Source organism: Alternaria atra (genome assembly GCF_907166805.1).
Source record: "Alternaria atra isolate CS162 genome assembly, contig: 25, whole genome shotgun sequence".
Taxonomy (NCBI): Eukaryota; Fungi; Ascomycota; class Dothideomycetes; order Pleosporales; family Pleosporaceae; genus Alternaria; species Alternaria atra.
Genome location: NW_025091323.1, coordinates 3,437,333 through 3,458,015, shown reverse-complemented (window position 1 = coordinate 3,458,015; position 20,683 = coordinate 3,437,333). Strand labels below are relative to the sequence as shown.

At 50.5% G+C, this 20,683-nt stretch overlaps 9 protein-coding genes across 9 annotated transcripts; 6 read left to right on the top strand and 3 right to left on the bottom strand.

Annotated features, from left to right (window-relative positions):
* Positions 1-410: 410 nt before the first annotated feature.
* Positions 411-2,034, top strand: ALTATR162_LOCUS6217 (uncharacterized protein; the record flags this gene model as incomplete). Its single annotated transcript, XM_043313838.1, has 5 exons — positions 411-542; positions 592-717; positions 771-1,279; positions 1,329-1,822; positions 1,877-2,034. The coding sequence occupies 5 exons, from the start codon at positions 411-413 to the stop codon at positions 2,032-2,034; spliced, it is 1,419 nt and encodes a 472-aa protein (XP_043169773.1).
* An 840-nt stretch (positions 2,035-2,874) lies between these two features.
* Positions 2,875-4,434, top strand: ALTATR162_LOCUS6216 (uncharacterized protein; the record flags this gene model as incomplete). Its single annotated transcript, XM_043313837.1, has 1 exon — positions 2,875-4,434. One exon carries the CDS (start codon positions 2,875-2,877, stop codon positions 4,432-4,434), a length of 1,560 nt encoding a protein of 519 aa, XP_043169772.1.
* A 2,538-nt stretch (positions 4,435-6,972) lies between these two features.
* ALTATR162_LOCUS6215 (uncharacterized protein) lies at positions 6,973-8,539 on the top strand (the record flags this gene model as incomplete). The annotated part of the gene is made up of 4 exons (XM_043313836.1): positions 6,973-7,261; positions 7,313-7,517; positions 7,667-7,891; positions 7,951-8,539. 4 exons carry the CDS (start codon positions 6,973-6,975, stop codon positions 8,537-8,539), a joined length of 1,308 nt encoding a protein of 435 aa, XP_043169771.1.
* A 1,164-nt stretch (positions 8,540-9,703) lies between these two features.
* ALTATR162_LOCUS6214 (uncharacterized protein) lies at positions 9,704-11,599 on the top strand (the record flags this gene model as incomplete). Its single annotated transcript, XM_043313835.1, has 1 exon — positions 9,704-11,599. The coding sequence occupies one exon, from the start codon at positions 9,704-9,706 to the stop codon at positions 11,597-11,599; it is 1,896 nt and encodes a 631-aa protein (XP_043169770.1).
* A 230-nt stretch (positions 11,600-11,829) lies between these two features.
* On the top strand, positions 11,830-12,745 carry ALTATR162_LOCUS6213 (uncharacterized protein; the record flags this gene model as incomplete). The annotated part of the gene is made up of 2 exons (XM_043313834.1): positions 11,830-12,201; positions 12,293-12,745. 2 exons carry the CDS (start codon positions 11,830-11,832, stop codon positions 12,743-12,745), a joined length of 825 nt encoding a protein of 274 aa, XP_043169769.1.
* Positions 12,746-13,154: 409 nt separating this feature from the next.
* Positions 13,155-13,901, top strand: ALTATR162_LOCUS6212 (uncharacterized protein; the record flags this gene model as incomplete). Its single annotated transcript, XM_043313833.1, has 1 exon — positions 13,155-13,901. The coding sequence occupies one exon, from the start codon at positions 13,155-13,157 to the stop codon at positions 13,899-13,901; it is 747 nt and encodes a 248-aa protein (XP_043169768.1).
* A 170-nt stretch (positions 13,902-14,071) lies between these two features.
* On the bottom strand, positions 14,072-15,094 carry ALTATR162_LOCUS6211 (uncharacterized protein; the record flags this gene model as incomplete). Its single annotated transcript, XM_043313832.1, has 1 exon — positions 14,072-15,094. One exon carries the CDS (start codon positions 15,092-15,094, stop codon positions 14,072-14,074), a length of 1,023 nt encoding a protein of 340 aa, XP_043169767.1.
* A 390-nt stretch (positions 15,095-15,484) lies between these two features.
* Positions 15,485-17,727, bottom strand: ALTATR162_LOCUS6210 (uncharacterized protein; the record flags this gene model as incomplete). The annotated part of the gene is made up of 6 exons (XM_043313831.1): positions 15,485-15,579; positions 15,994-16,596; positions 16,649-17,113; positions 17,165-17,291; positions 17,338-17,623; positions 17,684-17,727. The coding sequence occupies 6 exons, from the start codon at positions 17,725-17,727 to the stop codon at positions 15,485-15,487; spliced, it is 1,620 nt and encodes a 539-aa protein (XP_043169766.1).
* A 1,359-nt stretch (positions 17,728-19,086) lies between these two features.
* ALTATR162_LOCUS6209 (uncharacterized protein) lies at positions 19,087-20,120 on the bottom strand (the record flags this gene model as incomplete). Its single annotated transcript, XM_043313830.1, has 2 exons — positions 19,087-19,826; positions 19,871-20,120. 2 exons carry the CDS (start codon positions 20,118-20,120, stop codon positions 19,087-19,089), a joined length of 990 nt encoding a protein of 329 aa, XP_043169765.1.
* Between the last annotated feature and the right edge of the window lie 563 nt (positions 20,121-20,683).

Sequence of the window (20,683 nt, the reverse complement as noted above, 5' to 3'; positions counted from 1 at the left end):
GGAGCTGCATCTTGGCACTCTGGGCGCTGTCCTCTTCCTCGGTGGCCAAGATATGCTTGATGAAGCCTCCTTCCTAACTCGTCCACAGCTCCTTGCTCGAAGCTTTTGCTTCATCTAACACCACCAATGCCATACCCTGCACGGCATTCGACGTCATATACACGTTGCTTATGATCTCTGTCGACTGCCAATCGTGGATCTCTACCACCTTTTGCGATGGGTCACTACATGAGTGGTAGCATCGAAAGGGGCAGGTATTGTGGCTACCTGCCGAGTTAGCCATAGGTGGTGCAGTATAGATACTGGCATGTCGAGCACCGCCATGTCGGAGAGCACGTATTTAAGAGTGCGTGAAGAGCCCGCTGTAATCATCCATCAGCATCTCGCGCATCGCCCAAGTCGCAGTCAAAATGTACCTTCGCACAGCCCTTCTCTCCTTGTCCGCCCTTGCGGCGGCAAAGGAAATGCCGAAAGACGAGTTCAGAGCCGCACAGCTATATGACTCTGGCATCAGGCACGAAAACAACGTGGCCCTCAAGAAGGTTACAAACACATCATAGCTTCCTTGGAGCCTGCATTAACCTTTACCAGGAGTCATGGGCACGTCAGGAAGCTGCGGGCATGTACAACTCTGCTCAGTACGCTGAGATCAAAGACAAGGTGGAGTGCCTAAACGGCACTGCTGTTACTGGAAATGATGTTTTCCGATGCAAGAATGTCAGTTCACCTATCGTAGTTCTGGATTCCCAACCGTTGACATACGCAATCAGATTGATCTGCTCCACTTCCTGTCACATGCCGAGCTGGGTAGCACTCGCGGTGTCGGGTCTTCGTCATGGGGCTGGACATCAGAGGATGGTCGTGAGTTCGTTGCTATCGGACAACAAGACGGTGCTGCATTCGCCGAGATAACTGCGGAGGGCAAGCTCTCATATTTGGGCCGCCTACCAGCCTACTCCACGCCTAGTACATGGCGCGAGATCCGTGGCCAGAACAACCTCATGATCATTGGCAGCGAGGCGGTCGGCCACGGAATCCAGATTTTCGATATGAAGAAGCTAATCGACATCGACCCTGCGTCTCCCGTGACGTTCAGCAACAATGGCGACCTTGTTGGTCATTTCAAAGGCCTCCCCAATGGCCGGACCCACAACGTTGTGACAAACCCGGAGACCAACTTCATCTATGCCGTTGGAGCACAGCCAAGGACTGACAAGTGCAAGTCGGGCATTATCTTCATCGACATAACCGACCCTTCTAAGCCAACAAGCCCAGGCTGGTAAGTGTGACTTCATGTTGGAGATGAGAATATTATTGACCAAGAATAGTGCATCAGAAGACGGCTACGTACACGACGCTCAATGTCTCATCTACCGCGGACCAGACGAGGAGTTTGAGGGCCATGAGATCTGCTACGGCTACAACGAGGATTCTCTTACAATCTACGACGTAACCGACAAGCAAGCCCCAGTCATCCTGTCCAACTCTTCTTACGAGGGTGCAGCATACACCCACCAGGGTAATGTTCTAGACCCTATGAACCAACAATTTCTTCTGCTCGACGATGAATATGATGAATACGACAAAGTTGGCCCTGCTATCCCTGGCCATCCCATCACGTACATTTGGGATATCTCATCTCTCCGTGCGCCCAAGCAGACTGGACTGTACAAGAGCGGAGCAAAGGGTATCGACCACAACCAGTATGTCGCGAATGGCTTTGCTTACCAATCAAACTATGGCACCGGATTCCGCGTTCTTGATGTTCGCAGCATCCCTGACGACCCGACCGGTGCTGGTGTGAGGGAAGTTGGTTTTTTCGGTATGTGAAACCAAACGTTACGCTCTCATCGTTTACTTGCTTACATTTGCCCAGACGTCTACCCAGAGGACGATAACACGCCTGGCGGTGGTACCGTCGACTTCGTCGGCACATGGTCGAGCTATGCATTGTTCAAGAGTGGTCACATCTTGATCAACACTATGGAACGCGGTGTCTTCATCGTCAAGATGCAGGAGGGATACGACAAATAGACGAAGAGCATCTTCATTCTGAAACTACTTGCGGCAGAAATAAGGTTAGAGTCTCTCATGAACGTCGATCCCGCCTGTATTCCATCGGTATCGGTGCGGCATCTGGTATGGTGATTGGTCTACCATAGAGCTTTGGCGCAATGACGCGCACGTTTTGGACCCGTAGATTGAAGCTATCAAAGTGAGTGTCAAGCAACCAATGTCCTGTCACGGCTGAGTCTTAGCATATAGCGGCGTCGGTGTCACCGTTGCTCATCGTTTTGCTTTTTTGATCATCTTCGCCTGCCACGAAACCGGGTTTAGCCGCCAAGCTTGCATTTCTCCGCGTAGGATTCAGTAGCGGAACAAAGCTATCACCTCTTCTTGTTTACTTCGTTCTGATTGTGGCGTTGGTGCGCCAAGAAGAAGCTGTGGGGATCTGGGCTTGGCTCCATATCTAAAGTCCCTTCCTTCCCAATCAAGTTGCGTCCGGCCGTGGGCTAGATGTCTCCGCCCAGCGAAGCGGCTATTCTCCTTCCTCATGCAAGACAGCATTGCGCAGCCAAGCACACCTTCATCCATCGCCTCGCCTTCGCCCCAGCTCTTCACCCGGCTACCCGTTTCCATGGGCCCACTGCATGCCCTGACTTACCAAATTGCAGTACCTGAACGACAATGGAGCGGCGATTGATACAGCAGCTGCCTGTATTGGTTAGTTCTGCAAGCACACAATGGCCCATGTCCGCTTCCTGGGCCTGCTATATGGATACGAGGTATAGTATATAGAGTCCGTCTGTACCTGTGACATATCCCAAGGCAGCTTCCTCCTCTCACGCTCATATCTTACTACTATCCTTCAAGATGAGGTTCGTTCCCTTCATTGCGCTTGCTGCGCCTGTCCTTGCACAGTACGATGCGAAGCCAAAGCCTTCTGCAAAGCCTGGAAAGCCCGGAAAGCCGCACCCATCTGGTCCTCCCAGGAAGCTCGTCTCCCCAAAAGCGCTGATCAAAGAGATCAAGCTTGAGGACTTGCTTGAGGGTTCCCAGCAGCTTCAGACCTTCGCCGACGAGGCTGGTGGCAACCGCGCTTTTGGTGGCACTGGACACAATGCCACGACCGAGTGGCTATACCAAACACTCAAGGCAACCGGGTACTACGATGTGTACAAGCAACCCTTCGTTGAGCTCTTTACTGCCGCCACCACCAAGTTCACCGTCGCTGGTGAGGAGATTCCTGTCTCATACATGACCTTCGGCCCTTCCGGTGACGTTACCGCCAACCTCGTCAAGGTCAACAACCTTGGATGCGCCGTTGAAGATTTCCCCGCCGAAGTTTCTGGTCAGATCGCGCTCATCTCACGAGGCACTTGTCCATTTGCTGACAAGGCTGCCAACGCCCTGTCCGCCGGTGCGGTAGGTGCTGCAATTTACAACAACGAACCCAACACACCTCTTTCTGGCACTCTTGGTGCCGAAGGCGACTACGCTCCCGTCGTTGGTATGACTAAGGAAGCTGGCGACAGCCTTTTAGCGAAGCTCGGCAATGGCACAGTTGAAGCAACTCTTTTCATTGATGCCATCCGCGAGAATCGCACCAACTACAATGTCATCGCCGAGACTAAGCAAGGTGACCACGACAATGTGCTCATGATCGGTGGCCACACCGACTCCGTGTTCGCTGGACCTGGTATCAATGACGACGGATCTGGTACCATCGGTACGCTTATGACTGGTCTTGCTTTGACCAAGTTCAAGCTCAAGAATGCCGTCCGTCTTGGTTTCTGGGGCGCAGAAGAGTTTGGCAAGCTTGGTTCCTTCTACTACATGAAGACCATCAACGGTACCTTCGGCGGTAACGCAACTGAGGTCAACAAGCTTCGTGCCTACCTCAACTTCGACATGATTGCTTCACCCAACTACGTTCTCGGCATCTACGACGGCGATGGCAGCGCATTCAACTTCTCTGGTGCTCCTGGATCCGACAAGATCGAGAAGGACTTTGAGGAGTTCTACGAGGAGCGCGGTCTTCCTCACGTCCCTGCTCTTTTCTCTCTTCGCTCCGACTACGCTGCTTTCCTCGAGAACGGTATTCCTTCCGGTGGTCTGTTCACAGGTGCCGAAGAGTTGAAGACAGAGGAGGAAGCACAGCTTTTTGGTGGTGAGGCCGGTCAACCGCTCGATGCATGCTACCACCAAGCTTGCGACGACATTGACAACCTTGCTCAAGATGCTTTCCTTCTTAACACTCAGAGTATCGCCAACTCAGTAGCCAAGTATGCGCTCAGCTTTGAGGGTATCCCAAGGGCCAACATGACGCTCCGCAAGCGTGGTGCCGAGAGAAGCAGACTCATGTCGAGATTTGATGGCGGTGGTCATGCGCACCATGGTCAGACTTGTGGTACCGGAAAGCATGCTATCTAATATTGTATTAGTATAGAACCGAGTGGGTAGTTGGACGAAGATGATGATACCATGATGTGACAATGTTGTAGAAGTAGAAAACTCAATGTAACAAAACATTACAAACCATGATCTTACCCTGCTTTCTTCTGTCGCATGTGCTTGGGTAAACAGTCTGTTTTCGTTCACAATTACGACTAAATGCCACATCTTCTTGTCGTGTTGGTTGAATAGGACGAACGTTTTTTTCATGCTTGGCTATCACGTGTGCCTCTTGTTTTGAAAGTCTTCACGCATACGCAACACCTACCACACCCAAACCACCGCAGACTGAACAAGCAGACCAAGCCTCTCGCTTATGCTAACATAATTCCCAAAAGACGGAAAGAGAATAGGTCAAAACAGGAGCGGAAAGCGTACACCATGATTGCGAGCGATAGCGAGCGCTATGTCACTTCTCCTTTCTCAAGGCATGGCGTAGACCTAGTGAGGGGATTTGAGAGGGGGTTCCGTGTGTAAACAGTCGGTGATCCAATAGGTATATGGCGGAGTTGGAATGTGAGTGCCCGTGTTCTGCATTCAGAGAATTCGGTTACGCGTGAGGTCCTTTGGTGGCTGATTGCGACGCTATATCTCTACACCGTCGAGATGTTTGGAATGATTTTTGATAGTCCCAAACGTTATTCACTCGAGGTTAAATGCAAGTGCACCGTAGACGAGAACGGTCGTATTCTCGGTGATTAAAATCGCATCGGAGGTGTCCATAGCCGGTGGAGAAAAATGCGGGGCGCACACCGTGTGGCAGGGGGCGTTTGTCGGGGACCTTAATAACGACCCTAGATCTTTAGCTGATTTTGCCACGCTCTTAGATGTGATCTTGGTCGATCTCAGGAAACTCTATGCCGTCACGATGCCAATCCATGGATTGTTTGGTCGGGTAGATCTGGATTGTAGCTGCGAGCCGGCCAGAATTGACCGTCTCGAAACGCCGAGCTGCCTAGATGGCGATGATCGCCCGGATCCGCGCACCTAACGCATGTCGCAAATCTTCCCAACTCCAAACGATCAGCGACAAGGCCTTCCACGATCCTACTGCGGTCTTATTAAAACATGATGTTGACTCCACAGATCTTGTCGCACGGTGATGAAGCATGCTGAGTTTTCGCTCGGAGAAACAGGTCCGACCTTGGTAATGTTGTCTAGATTACCCAGCACGCGTTTCATTCGTAGCCCTGTTCCTTGTGATGGGACCCGCTAATCCTCCGACGTTCATCCAGAACTAATGACACTGTTAGGAGGTGCTCAGACCTTTCAAGGCTGACGCCGCCTCGAGGCTGAAAGAACTTGGTATCATTTGTCCAATAGAAGGTACAAGATACGTGGTGCACGGTACGCCATTCCACGCCAAATGGCACGGCCGCACCGACGCTAACATGGAAAACCGCCGTGTGTTGAACCGAAATCTTGGAAACTGAGGAGAGAAGGATATCCGGGCTCCCGGGAAGCGCATTGATCATGACAGTTGTGGCTTCAACGATGCAATGTAGCCCCACAGCTGTTGAAGAAGTCAGAATGCGAAGCTTCAATCGCATCATCTGCTGAAGCAGAAGGTGCGCCGTCTGCGACATCTGGCAGCAAAAGAGCTGGGTATTACGTATCCTCGGTCATGAATTTTCATGCAATGCAGTTCACTGCAACTATACTTTGTAGTTATCCATGGTCGCCGTCTATAAGCAAATCACAACACGCGGAAGGGTCGCCACACCTACTTATAAGCCAGCGGCTAGTCCCTCAACACCGTCGTATACGCGGTAAGTTCCTCGAGCGCCACCAGAAGACTCGACAGGCACTACAGTTTGGAAGCAGCACCCAGTTGCGCCACGATGCGTATCAGAACAGTTCTTTGGTTTCCACCTAGGTACACCTCTCACCGCTGCCAACTATCAAGGGATTTGCAAACCTAGAATCTGCTGATGCCATGTCGCAATCAAGGCATCATGATTGGAGCGGTTCCTCAACCGCCCGAACACTTACATGCATCTACCCGAAGCGCGTGTAGTAATATTTGCACATCACCCCGCGAAAAGGATGCCCATCCTTGCCGAGCAAGCATTAGGGCTCCAAGGAAAGCGATCCCGTTCCGTACGCAGGTCAGGCCAGGTACCACTCTATTCTAGGTCAAGTAATACTGCTATTACAGGCTTAGTTGCAAGATGAACTAAAGGATCGGTCGTTTGGCCTCCCAGACATCCACATGAACTTGACGCCCAACGAATTGAAACAATCCTTCTCGAACATCGGGCCATTACGCTACTTTCTCCTGAACCTTATTACGACTCAAGGGTCTGTCAACTCTTCGCTTCATCTCCTGAAATCCCCTTAGCTGCCGTTATGGATCAGTTGGTTTGGCCAAAAGGTAAAGGAAGGGTCCTTACTTGTGTCATTCAGATCCACTCTCGACCCGTCACCTATCGCATACAACAGAACGTTCGCTAAGTTCTCGACAATCGTTGTCAGGCCTTCCTCGCACCACACACCACTCTTCTACGCCGACCCAACATGAGCGGCGAATATCATGACGACCCTTCCTTTCAACCATGGGGCCCGTTTATCTCGGATACCTACGTGAACGAGCCCATCACAAAAGCAGATATCATCATTGCCTCCGTCGTGTGGGCGTTGACACTAGTCAATGTCGTCGTAGCCATATGGCTTGGACAGAAGCAAACGAGGGGATCTCGGTCACCATTGAGGAGTGTGTATATTTGGATGATATGGCTGGAACTTATTGTTTCATTCGTGATGGGACTTGAGAGCTACTTGCATTTGTTGAAGTATATCAAACCGAGTAGGTGGCTGCAGCATATGTTACTTTGAGCTCATACTGACCAAATCTTAGGTTTTGCGTTCTACTTCACAATCTTGTTTTGGTGGTGTATTCAGGTTCAGCTTTTACTGCAGATCATCATCAACCGTATTCGTGTTATTGTACCTGATCGACGGCGATCGAAGTGGATCATGATTGGCACTGCGGTCTTCGTTACTGCTATCAACATCAGCGTATTCAACGTCTGGATACCAGCACGATTGCAGGTCAGCACCAAGTAAGCTGCCTTCTCCCCAAGCACATTGCATCAATGGTCGAAATGAGCTAGAGAATGGGCTGGACTCTCTTGACATGGCAGTGGTGGCAATGACACTCGTGCAGACCGCGCACTTGACCGTAACGAGCAGTGGACTGACGAAGCAATAGGTACCACCTCATCAACGAGTACTGGGATCGAATTGAAAAGGGTCTCTACCTCATCGCCGACGCGGCGCTGAACTGGTATTTCCTGAAAACTGTCAAGCAGAACCTTATCAACAACGGCCTCACCAAATACAACAAGCTCGTTCGCTTCAACCAGCAAATCGTCCTGGTATCACTCCTTATGGATGTCATGATCATCGCCGCTATGTCGATCCCAAACTCTTTTGTGTATGTGCCTGTCTCATAATGCGCCCATTTATCCCACGGTATTAACTCGGCGTCTACAGATATATCCAGTTTCACCCACTTGCCTACCTAGTCAAACTCAACATCGAAATGACAATGGCCAACCTCATCAAACGCATCGCAGTCTCCACGTCACGCAAGACAGGCATGGCATCCATTGCGCAAGAGTTCAGATCATCGTCCAATCAATCCACCTCCGGCCAGCGCACTGGCGGCACAGCCGGGCATCGCAAATCACGTGGCTCAGTCCACGAGCTCGCCAGCTTCGCCTCGTACACCGTCGATACGAAAGCGACAGGCGATCAAGACCAGCACCGCGTCGTTAGCTTCGCGCCCATAGGGAACCAAATCAAGGAGACCAGAGAGGTCATCGTGCATACAGAGCCAAACCCATATTACGAGCGCAGAGGCTCGGAAGTGGAGATCTCGGGGGGTCACGGAAGGAGACAGTCTCATGGTGTGGTGGTAGAGGAGAGGGGACTGGGTAGACAAAAAAGTCTGGAGAGTATAACGGAGGGTAATGAGAGTATGAAGAGTGGTTTGACGCCGAAGCGGCTAGGGGAAGATAGTGATGACGAGGCGGCGCTCGTGCAGCAAAAGGGTTGGGGATGGCCGAGACGGCCGAGTTGACCGTGATGCCTCTTGAACATGGATATGTTTGGTCTTTTTCTTTTTAGCGTGGGGTTGTTAAGTATACCCGTCGTTCTTGCGATACAGAAATGCGACAGAATGATAATCACAGATCGAATAATTATGACGATACAAAATGTGTTTGTTCTTGTTCTTGTGCAGTTTTATCGAACCCGTGAACCCACTAGCGAGTGAAGCTTGTTTCTCATCAAAATCATCTACTACAGTTGACTCAGCCACTCTCATTCCTTTCTCGAATAACGCACAAGTATTCGAGATCGTGCGTGGAGGTGGTTGAGCATGATCTGCACCCGAGTACAGGCAGACTGGTACTAAGTGTACGGTGTTGTGTGACTTGACAAGCATAGCTTCGGAGGCAATACATTAAACACGCTGAACTATCATGCCGAAAAGTAAGGGGAATGTGATGCCGACACTATGGTTAAAGTTAATGCCGGGCCGCACCGATATCTAAGACTCGATCCTTGCTGAGAAGCCGCCAGTGCGCTAACAGCATGGATGGCAAGTGTATGCTAAGACGGCTCCTTCGACAATGGAGACGAAAGATTCCTACACCAACCTGGCTTTGATATAGCCTGATAGCAAACCGATCTCAGAGTACACAACTTCGAGCAAAGCCTTTCTGGAGAAACAAGGAAATGCAAAGAAAGCAGACATGTGTGTGGAAGAGTTGACGCTAGGCCACCTGGGCACTTCACTGTAAGTTTCGTCATGGTGGGTACGCTTCTCATGCACGTGACACTATTGTACTATCACCTTTGTTTTTCGATGCTCGAGCAGAAACGCATTGCAAGCGCGGAGACTGTCCGCACATCGGAGGTTGCTGCGAGGGTGTTGCGGGTAGAAGGGACACTCACCTTGCTTCCCCGGAGCAAAGCCACAAAACCCCCGCACTTACCCGCAAGGAAGGTTTGCCGACTATCCACAACACCGTTCCGGAAAGATTGCTTGGCATGCTACACGCGTATACGGATTACACAAAGCTGGTAATCCGTGTATTCAGCTAATGACACGTCTTAAGGCTTTTAGCCGTGTTTAAAAGGTTCTTCTCGTACTGGTTTTGTATAATCGTCTTCAACTTTGTTACTACATAACCTCCATTCGCTCTGATTTCTTCCTTACGTCATTGCGCAAGCCACGAACATGGGAGTAGGCGACACTTCGATCCGCTCGAGCGAGCGTCCTGAGACTGGCAGCGTCAACATACCAGTTGGTGTATTCCCGACGTCGTCGAAGAGTGAATCCGTCGATGCACACAAAGTAGCGAACGACATAGTTACACGATTCAACAATGCACTTGGGAAGCAAGATCATGCGGCCATCGCAAACCTCTTTTCCAAAGACAATAGCTACTGGAGAGACCATCTGGCATTGACTTGGGATCTTAGAACTGCGAAGGGTATTGCCGACATCAAGAAGTACCTGGACTCTAGCAAGGTGCGACTGGAAAAGATTGAGGTAAATCAGAGTTCAGACTATCGGGCGCCGAAGTTTGGAGCAATCGACGTTTTGGGCGATGTTAATGGCATAAACTTCTTCGTAACCTTTGAAACAAGCGTTGGGCGTGGCGAGGGTGTCATGAATCTGGCGGAAGACAACGGGCAATGGAAGGTGTTTACCTTTTACACATTGCTGAAGGAGCTCAAGGGTTATGAAGAGCCGCTAGGGCACCGACGGACGAAGGGGGTTAAACATGGCGGAGACCCTGCCAGGAAGACCTGGAAGGAGACACGAGATGCAGAGAAAGAAGACATCGACCCGAAAGTGTTGATTCTAGGTGCTGGACAGGGCGGGCTGACGGTCGCTGCGCGCCTGAAGATGCTCAATATTCCCGCACTCATGGTGGATCAGAACGAAAGAGTTGGCGACAACTGGCGCAAGCGGTACCGGCAACTCGTACTGCACGATCCGGTGTGGTACGACCATATGCCCTACGTGCCCTTCCCAGCACATTGGCCTGTCTTTACGCCCAAGGATAAGCTAGCTGAGTTCTTTGAAGCTTATGTGAACCTGCTCGAACTCAACGTATGGACTTCTACTAGCCTGCGGTCAACGTCGTGGGATGAGAGTAAGAAGCATTGGACCGTTACTGTCGAACGTCGGAAACTTGACGGAACCACTCAAACACGCACATTGCACCCAAAACACATCGTGCAAGCAACTGGTCATTCGGGCGAGAAGAATTTCCCCCAGATCAAAGGCATGCAAGGCTTCAAAGGCGACCGCCTATGCCACAGCTCCGAGCACCCAGGCGCGAACCCAGAGTCCAAAGGCAAGAAGGCCGTTGTTGTGGGATGCTGTAATTCCGGTCACGACATTGCGCAAGACTTCTTCGAGAAAGGGTACGACATTACCATTGTGCAGCGCAGTACAACATGCGTTGTCTCCTCCGAAGCCATTACCGACATTGGCAACAAGGGTTTGTACGATCAAGACGCGCCGCCCGTTGACGATGCCGACCTTACTTTCTGGGGCTTGCCAAGCGAGCTTCTGAAGGCACAGCAGATAAAAGTCACCAAGATTCAAGCTGATCATGACAAGAAGATCCACGACGGTCTTCGCGCAGCTGGCTTCGGTCTTGACAGTGGGCCGATGGATTCAGGCCTTCTCATCAAGTACTTCCAGCGCGGTGGCGGCTACTATATCGATGTCGGAGCGTCCCAGCTTATCATCGATGGAAAAATCAAGGTCAAGCAGGGCCAGGAGATTGCACAGATTCTGCCAAATGGTATCGAGTTTGCGGATGGTGATAAGCTAGAGGCCGATGAGATCGTGTTTGCGACTGGATACCAAAACATGCGCACGCAGGCACGTAAGATCTTCGGAGACGAGGTAGCAGACCGTGTCAGCGACGTATGGGGATTTAATAACGAAGGCGAATTCAGAACCATGTGGCAGAAGAGCGGTCATCCTGGCTTGTGGTTTATGGGTGGAAATTTGGCTCTGTCGAGATTTTACAGTAGGATATTGGCATTGCAGATCAAAGCTGTAGAAGAAGGTATGATAGAAGATGGCGAAGGCACGAAGGCGAGGCTGTAGTGATATGTAGCTGCCACAAAACCATGGAAGGGGCCGCGGAGGTTCAACGCACCTGGTCCAAATAGCTACTCAGAGCTCTTCCCCAATTTTGCCAGTTTCGGATTTAGCGCGGGGCATGTCCCCACTTCTGCCATCTTAAACTGCACAAGCTTCAAATCTGCATCATCAACTGATCTGTATCCATTCTCCGTCACACATGCATTCTTACTCAACTTATTCTTCCACGCGTCATGGCCTCGAAACCCCAAGTCATCCTCGTAGTCGGCGGAACGTCCGGCATTGGATATGCCATCACGCAATCCATCCTTTCATCACCTTACTTGCCATTGAATGCGAAAGTAATCGCGTTTGGGCTTATAGATTCAACCATCAAGCTTGAGTTTACGAAACAGCAGAGAGAGCGTCTAAGGATAGTCGAAGGCGATGTCACAGTAGAGGAAGACCGAGAGTTGGCGGTCCAGACGTGTTTTAACCATTTCGGGGGACTGGATACATTGGTGTACTGCGCGGGCATTATTACACCGATACAAAGACTAGAGAAAGTGGACGTCGAAGCTGTGAAGAGGAGTTTTGATATCAACGTTTTTGGGGCTATGAGTATGGTAGGTACCAACTTGATAGCCTGGCACCTTGAGCACATCTTGTGTCGCAAGGTATGGGTCTAGCAATCTCCACATCGCTAACATCTCTCAGGTTCAGCTCACCCTCCCACATCTCCGCGCGTCGCGGACATCCCATCCGCTCAATGCTGGCCGCGGCAAAGTCATAATCCTATCTTCGGCCTGCGATAGCACAGTGTCCTATCATGGCTGGATGCCTTATAGCACCACAAAAGCCGCACTAACCCGGTTTATCTCTTGTCTTGCACATGAGGAACCTCTGCTCAGCGTGCAGGGCGTATACCCTAAGTTGACGCGGACAAAGATGATCGATGGGTTAGTAGAAGGGAAGTACCTGGGCGTTATGGCGGACCATGAAATCGAGAGGTTTAGAATCTGGGATGAAATAGGCGACGAGATGGTGGAGCCGCCTGAACTTTGTGGAAGGGCCGTTGCGAAGTTGGCGTTGGGATTGTTCGAGGGTGGAAAGAGTGGTGAAACTCTGTATTATGACGAGCATGTTCCGCGGAAGATCGCGGGAACATGATGATTAGGATCGGTGATCGAAACGGACTAAACGTAACATATTACTCTAATTTTGACTGATAGTTTTCCAGTTGCTGTGGACTTTTAGGGCAAAGTGAAGCGCCATGTACTTTCACTTCGACCCGCCGCGAAGCCACCCACGCGCTAGTTGAAGTTGCCAAAACCGAGTGTGAACACAACACTACACCGGTTCGCATGTTTGTATGAAGACTATATTCACCACATCACAGACTGTTGAAGATGTCAGACATGCGAATCATCTCGCCGTCAGGCAGTACGATCATGAGTAACAGTATTGCGGACGCTGAGTGAGCAGCCCGTCAGATCTGATGAGTGACTTGCTAACTTGACATGAACTCAATGATTTCTTCAGGGGCATCTACCACCGCCTTCCACAAGAACTGCGCCTGATGATCTACGACGAGCTTACTGCATACATGATGCAGAAGATCGCTACCTGCGCGAGCCCTACCGCTTACGCATACCTACTCGACCGTATTATCTTCAAGTACGAATCAACCCCTCGGTTCCTAAAATCTCGCATCGTGGAAAACTGTTCTGCAGTCGAGATCGCCAAGGCGTTCTATTGCAAGTACAGTGGTTTCGAGGTCAAGCACCCGTTGCGCATCGCGACTCTTCTGCAGCGAGGCTTGTTCAAACTCGGTTCCTCTATTAAGCCCGCCAACTATCCCCTCCGCGCCCTCACAGTCGATGGTAGTCTACTCTCCAATAGCAGACACTATATCGACGTCAAGCTGCTTCCAGCTCATTTCGCTACATTATCATGTACTGAGCAGCGCCTCGCTCCCGAATTCAGTCTCACTATTCATCTGTGGACTGAAAACAGCTCGCGTAAAAGCGTGGAAGAGATTGCTGCGCAAGGAATGGCTCTACGTCGCACTCTGCAAGCTCTTAAACCACTGTTCGCGAAGTTGATTGAGAACGAACCCAAGGCCACTCAAAGCGTCATATTGGAGGTTGAGCGCAGGCAAAAATTAACATTGGATATGGCTCTGGCGGAGAAGTCACCACAAAGGCTGGCTAAGACCATCTGTAATTGGTGTTGTGAGTTGCAGGACACGCACTATCGTGAAATAGAGAATGAGCTAACACCACATAGTCTGAACGCCAACGAATATGTTGCAGGAAATATCTAAAGGGTGAGACTATGTGGAGAAAGCTATCGGGGAATTGGAAACGGAGCACATGCATGGGAATAACTCATGAATAAAGGGCTGTGATTACAACTTGTAACACGCAGGTTTTAGGAGTACAGTTAGAGTCTACGAAATCTGACTAGCTAAAGTTCGTACCATGTCACTCTACACTAGCGGTGTGGTTCCTTATCTTCAGTGACCTTTATGATCACAGCCCCAATACCCGGCCCTTTGGCCCAAACACGATGCGCTTCCGGCACCTCTTCCAATGTCCATATCTTCCTGATTGGTACCCGAATAGCCCCACTTCCCAGCATTTCAAACAGCTTTCTCAACTCCGGTTTAAACGTCTTTTGATCGCGGTCGATGTAGTAGAAACTCGTCTTATATGGACAAAAAGGCACAAGTCCTCTTGCAAGCAGTTTTGCGACCTGTACCGGCTGACTACGAGGTTTCCCACCATTCAGCATGTTGTAATTGCCGCCATAACCCACAAGATGACCGCCTTTCGATAGGATGTTCCAGCTCTCGTCCCAAGATTCAAAACCGAGAGCGTCGTACACGAGGTTTGCGCCACCCAAATCTCTCATGGTAGTCATCCAGTTCTTGTCAGAGTACACGAAGGGAGTTGCGCCTGCTTCACGGACAGCCGCATGGTTGGCGACTGATGCTGTTCCGTAGACGTCTGCACCTTGCATCTTGCAAAAAGTGAGAAGGGCGAAACCGACACTGCCGCTGAGACCGTGGATGAAAACACGTTGGCCAGCAGAGATCTTAGCGGCTCGATAAGCCAACCCGTAGGCAGTGTTCCAATCTAGCACCAGTGCAACCGCTTGCTGCAGATCGAGTCCTTCTGGCAGACCAAAGAGATGCTTTTCAGGCTGGTTGCAGAGCTCGGCTTCCGCATCATAAATTGAGAGACATGTGACAAGATCTCCAACTTGGTATTTGGTGCAAGCAGATCCGTTTTGAAGCACGCGACCGACGAGCGCGTAACCTGGTGTCAAGGGTGCTTTCTTTTGTAACGGGTAGACGCCTTGTCGCATGGCTATATCTGAACCACCCATGCTAGCGTAAAGGACTCTTATTTGAACATCGTTGGCAGAAGGCGCAGGTATGGATGCTGTGATGACTGACACGTTGGACGCGTCGCCGAAGTTGGAGATCAAGACTTTGCGGATGGACGTAGACATATTTTATTTCGAGTCAAGATCTGATAAGGATTGGGCTGGTGGTTTCAAAATTGATGCGATTGAGAAGTTTAGTAGCGCAATGTTGATAGGCGTTGGGATGATGAACTTTGATGACTGGTGTTGCGCGCACTCTTATGCTCATCGAGCACACGAGTAGAGAACGCCTTACAGCATACATCGAGGCGTAATATGGGACAATACACTCTCATTTTCACCGTGGATGCAAAACGCGGAGGGTTTGTGGTTTTGATACGCAAGCCTGGTGGTGAACGCGGAGAGACTAATGGACTTTTCGGAGAGATAGTCTGGCCGTTTTACCGAAGGGGTTAGAGACTTACCTTTGTAGGCAGAGGCTAACGCCAGCCACTCGCATGTGAAGATCGTGATCTATCAAGTTCGCAAGACGCCGCAGTCAGCTTGGCCGTAGTCAGCTAGGACTGCCGCCTGGAATCTTACACTCATCGTTGAGGGCTTGCCGCGATGACCTTGGAAGTTATCAGTTGATGATGCATCATGGACAACTTCTTCACAACAACTAGAGACCCAGAATTTTGTCCGACTGGCGTCTTCATGGCTTCACCATTTCCGCAAAAACGCTCATCACTATGTCGAAATACGGCATTCAAGGGTGTTTAAACAGTAATTTCGCATTCATTCTCTCTGTTCAAGATCTCAACATCTTCTTTCTTCCATCAAGGCTCTTCATATCTTACGTTTCTCCTTCGCAGCCTCCTTGATGATATCTGCCGCCTTCTCTGCGGTCGCATAAACAGTGGTCATGATGTGAGAAGCTGGCAAGATGGGCATGACACTCGCATCCACGATCCTCAAGCCCTCCACGCCGTAGACCTTCAGTTCCTGATCCACGACACCGCCATCATCTCTGGAACCCATCTTACAGCTGCCGGCGGGGTGGTAAAGTGTCGACGCAGTGCTACGAATGAAAGCGTCGATATCCGCGAAGGCTGTAACATTGCTGCCTGGGGAAACTTCGAAGGGGTTGAGTGATGCGATAGATGGTGCAACAGCCAGTCTTCGAGCGAAGTGGACACCTTCGCGCAATAGTGCAGTATCTACTTCGTTGCGTAGGAATCCCACATCGGCGACTGGAGCATCGAACATGCTGGATGAACTCGCCTTCACGCTTCCACGGGAGTACGGGTGTTGAAGTCCAAGAACCACGACGCCATCAGCCCAGATGATCTCCAACATTGCGGAGTCATTGGCTTCAAGCTTCTTGTTAAGAGAGTCAAACTGTGCTTCATAGCCTCGTGCGACTTCAGCGGGTGTGTTAGGTGGAAGAGAGGCGGATGATCCTCCAGCGACGGCTTGAGACAGAATGGATTGTGTGGCGTTAGTGTAGGTTTGAACTGGCAAGAAGAGAAGAAAGTCGCCAGTTGGGGAGGTCAGTGGGCCAGATCTCTCGTTATCGTACTGCTCGCGAGCTTGCGCTGCAAAAGTAGTGTTCGTTGTCAGAGTGTTGGTTAGGATGGTGGTGTTTACTATGCCACTGTCAGCATTTTCCTCAGCCAGAACCTATAATGGTATACTCACGTATGTTCACAACAGCAATAGAGATATGGTCGTGCAAGTTGTGTCCAACAGCAGGAAGATCAACAACTGTCTTCACGTTGATAGACTCGAGCAGAGAAGCTTCACCGATACCGGATACCTGTAGCAGTTGTGGTGTGTGAAGCGTTCCAGCAGCGAGGATAGCTTCCCGCTTGATTTTCGTCTGTTGGCGGGTTGCATTCGCCGAGGTCGAAAACTCAACACCAGTTACTTTGACCGTTTCCGTATCGTTGCACTTCTCTGTGAGGATACGCGATACGACATTACCAGTGAGAAGATGGTAGTTTGAGCGTGTCTCGGCAGATGCATAATAGGCTTCCTCTGCAGAGGAGCGTGTTACAGTCTCGGGGTCCAGGTTGTGTGGGCAGAAATAACCACCGAATGCATTTCCGGTTGCTTGGTCGTTGATGGAGATACCCAGTTCTTCGGTAGCTTGTACGATGTTCTCTAAATGAAGCATCAGTATCCTTTGCGTGACAAAAGGCGTGTCAAACTCACTCGTCGTAGGCCAGAAGAAGGGGGAGTAAGTTGTTTGCATATATCCTTCATCGCCATGGTATTCGAGGTCAACTTGGATGTTGTATTCGGCTTGAATCTCTGGTGTTGGTGGTGTAAACTTCTCGTTCTAATCACAGATTAGATGCTTTCATCATATTCACGCGAAAACATACCTTCTTGAAGTATGGCAGGAATGTCTCGAAGTTCCAGCCCTCATTTCCCAAAGCCTCCCATCCATCGTAGTCAGATCGCGCACCACGATCAAAGACCATGCGATTGAGTTTTGTCGATCCACCGACAACTTTACCCTGCGGAATAGAAACAATTCGGCCGTCTAATCCTTCGTCCGCGGCATACGAAGTATTCCAATCGTACTTTGTTCCAACAGCGCCACCTGCCAGGCCCGGAATGGTGACGTAATCTTCATTTTGGTCGCTGATAGACAAATCAGAATCTTGACTATGGATTCGAATTCCATGTCACTTACAGATCACCAGCCTCGATAACCAATACGCTTACATCTGTTCAGGGCCCGCGTTAGCTGACTGCATGCCATGCGACATGGTGTAAAACCTACCCTGATCCTCGGATAATCGATTGGCAACTGTGAGGCCCGACGCGCCGGCGCCTACAATCACATAATCGTATTCTGGGAGAAGATCTTCTGCTCTCGAAACGAGCTGCGCGTTGGAAAGTGGATGTGCGAGAAGACCAGTTGCAGAAAGCGCGACAGTCGCTCCGAGACTCAATAGGGAAGGCATGATCAGAGCATACAGCACGAGTTGTTTGTATGGTCCTTCAAAAAGTACTTAGGTATATGTACATAAGAAAGTCAAGTAACCGTAATGAGACCGGCAGTCGATCCGCCCGCATCTGCCGATTTTGAGGACCAAGGGCCCAGCCGAGACCGGTTCTCACATCGCTGCATGGCGCGTTGGCGAGTTTCCGATTTATAATGGTTCGGCGGCTTTTGTGCTACGTACGCGACAGCTTTTTCGAACACAAAGAGATTAGCAGAGGCGGAGTTGGACCCCAGCCGATCCTCCGACCTTATCCGGGGAGCATACCGTGGTGGCTTTATGCGCCGTTATTGTGGCTTGAAGGATCGGCATGATGGGCCCGTAATTGTTTTCCAGCATCGGTTCGGTTCCTTAATGGAAGTAGGCTATGCTGAGTGGCTTAAAAACAAATATGTGGTCCCTTGTACATATGAGAGACTCTATCGGTCCTGTTCATCGACGTGCGGTGGTTTGTGTTGCGGCACAGTTGAGTATACATCACGTGTCATCCGTACATCGTGGACCTCGGGCCGGGCGAGTTTAGGCTGGCTGCCGTTGGCAAGCACGCCAGCAGGCAAGCAAGCAAGCAAGCAACAACCCATTACACTAATTTCGAAATTGCTGGGCGACGGAAAGAATCGAGTTGCCGACGCGATCTAGAAACCTGAACGACGTAAGGAATGTTCGGCGTTAAGATTTTGGAGATGAAAATGAAGTTGCAGAGAGACTTTTTGGGTGTAGCGCTCCCAGAGACGCGGTGGATTACTTGCAGATGGATATGTCATAGCTGCTAATCATCACCCAAGAAGTGCACCAGTGTTTGATGCCATCCATGTTCAACCCGGCAATCGTCATATGTGAGCCGCGAGCCACGTCCAACAACAGTAGTGTTTCAAACGATACCTAAATGGAAAGACACTTTGCAAACGAAACATTCGCGGCGGCCAAATACAGTCATCGTCACTTTCGTAGTCGCAAGAAATCTTGGAAACATCGTAAACTTATTGTCGATTCAGACAGCTTGCAAGATCTGTCTGCAGGGGTGAAGAGCATCGCTAAACCCTAGAGGCACAAAACAATAAACACGTACAAGGAACACACGAACGGCTCGGTCTTCCCACCTCGAGAGGTCAATGTGACTGCTCACGAAGCTGCCCAGATACTACTTCCTTGCAGTCCGCCGCGCTTCCTTCCCTCCTCCAGTCGCAGCCCTTTCTCGATACCATGCTGGTAATCATCAATTGTGATCCCATCACCAGTAGGTTCCGCTGGTGTTCGCTCAGCAGATTCCCTCGCCGTTCCATCCGCAGTCAGTATGTCGAAGGTTTCCTGTATCTTGGGCGCCGACTTTGCAGCCCCAGTGAACGAGAGCTTCTTCCTCTCACCCGGTGCGCGCTTCTTGCAAACCTGTTGATGCTCCTTGAAGAAGTGATCTTTACTCATCACATCGCAGCATCCTTCATGCTTGCAGACGACCTCCTCGCATAGGCTGACGTGTATACGGAATGTTTCCTTCTCGAAATCAGTGTCAAATTCATACCAGGAACCACACTTCTTGCACTGCTTCGAGCCTTGTACTGAGTCTGGCGTTGGTTGGGAGGCATAAGTAGGCGGGCGCACCCAGACATGCCTAAGCATGGGGGTTGCGACGTTGAGGACGGTCTTCCCTTGTAGGTCGTCCTTTTTGTTTTTTGTTTTTTGGATCGTCGTTGACTTCTGCCGCCGGGATAATCTTTTCGTCGGTCGCTTGATCGGGCTTCCCTTTTTCTCGCTCCCCTGCGTATGCGAACAGGTCTTCATATTTACACCCACTTGGCTACCCAGACCGCATCGCCACGCTACCAATGAGGCAGCGCGACCAACTGTTCGCACTTGCGACAGGTCTTATTGATTAGCTTCTCGCCATCGCCAAGGACATATCCGACACATGTATTGATGGTATCGTTGTCTCCAAGGAATTTCGTAGGCGCTGTAACGTCCTTGTTGATCGACTCCGAAGACTCCATGATACAGACCTGAGCGCTAGGCTGGTTGACTCGAGCAAGCGTGATGGTGTTTGACTCCTTCAAGTCCTCCAAGTCCTCCAAGTCGAGCTTCAATGCGACATTTGTGTCAGTCAGCTCAGAGACCTCCGCCTGGAGAGCGGCCTCGTCAATACGAGCATCGTCGAGCACCATAGTGGTGGCGTGCAGTTGGGTTTGCATTCCATGGTCCAGTACCGTGCCATCTCCATATAGTACCAAAAAAAGCGAAGGGTAATAGGGCCAAAGTGCAACAACTACAGAAGCCGCGCTATAAGTCCCCTTGTCGAGATCTAATGGAAACCAAAACATATTCCGGAGATCCTGGTTTTTAGTTGTTCAGTGAGTTAAACCGGTCATAGCCTAGAAGCTTCTTCAATTATTTCGGGTCCAGTGATAGTCACTGTAAGGGCAAGCGTCTTCCGACACTATCAGGGGCAAACATACACTGGGTCAGCTTGAGAATCACTGGAGTCATGTCTGGCAAGTTCATCTTCAAGAAGGAAGCGTCATTAGTCGTTCTCTTTGTTGGGTGCGAGGCTAGGGGGAGACAAGGGCCGAAATTTAATGGTGTTTGAGGAACGCGAAGTACGTGAATACGATGAACGGTAGTAGCAAAGTCGCGATGGCATTATTCGGGGTGTTGTACGCGGAGCAAACCAGGTTGGACAAATCGTGGTATAGAGCGTCTAGACGTCAAACCTCGTCTGAGGACGCGT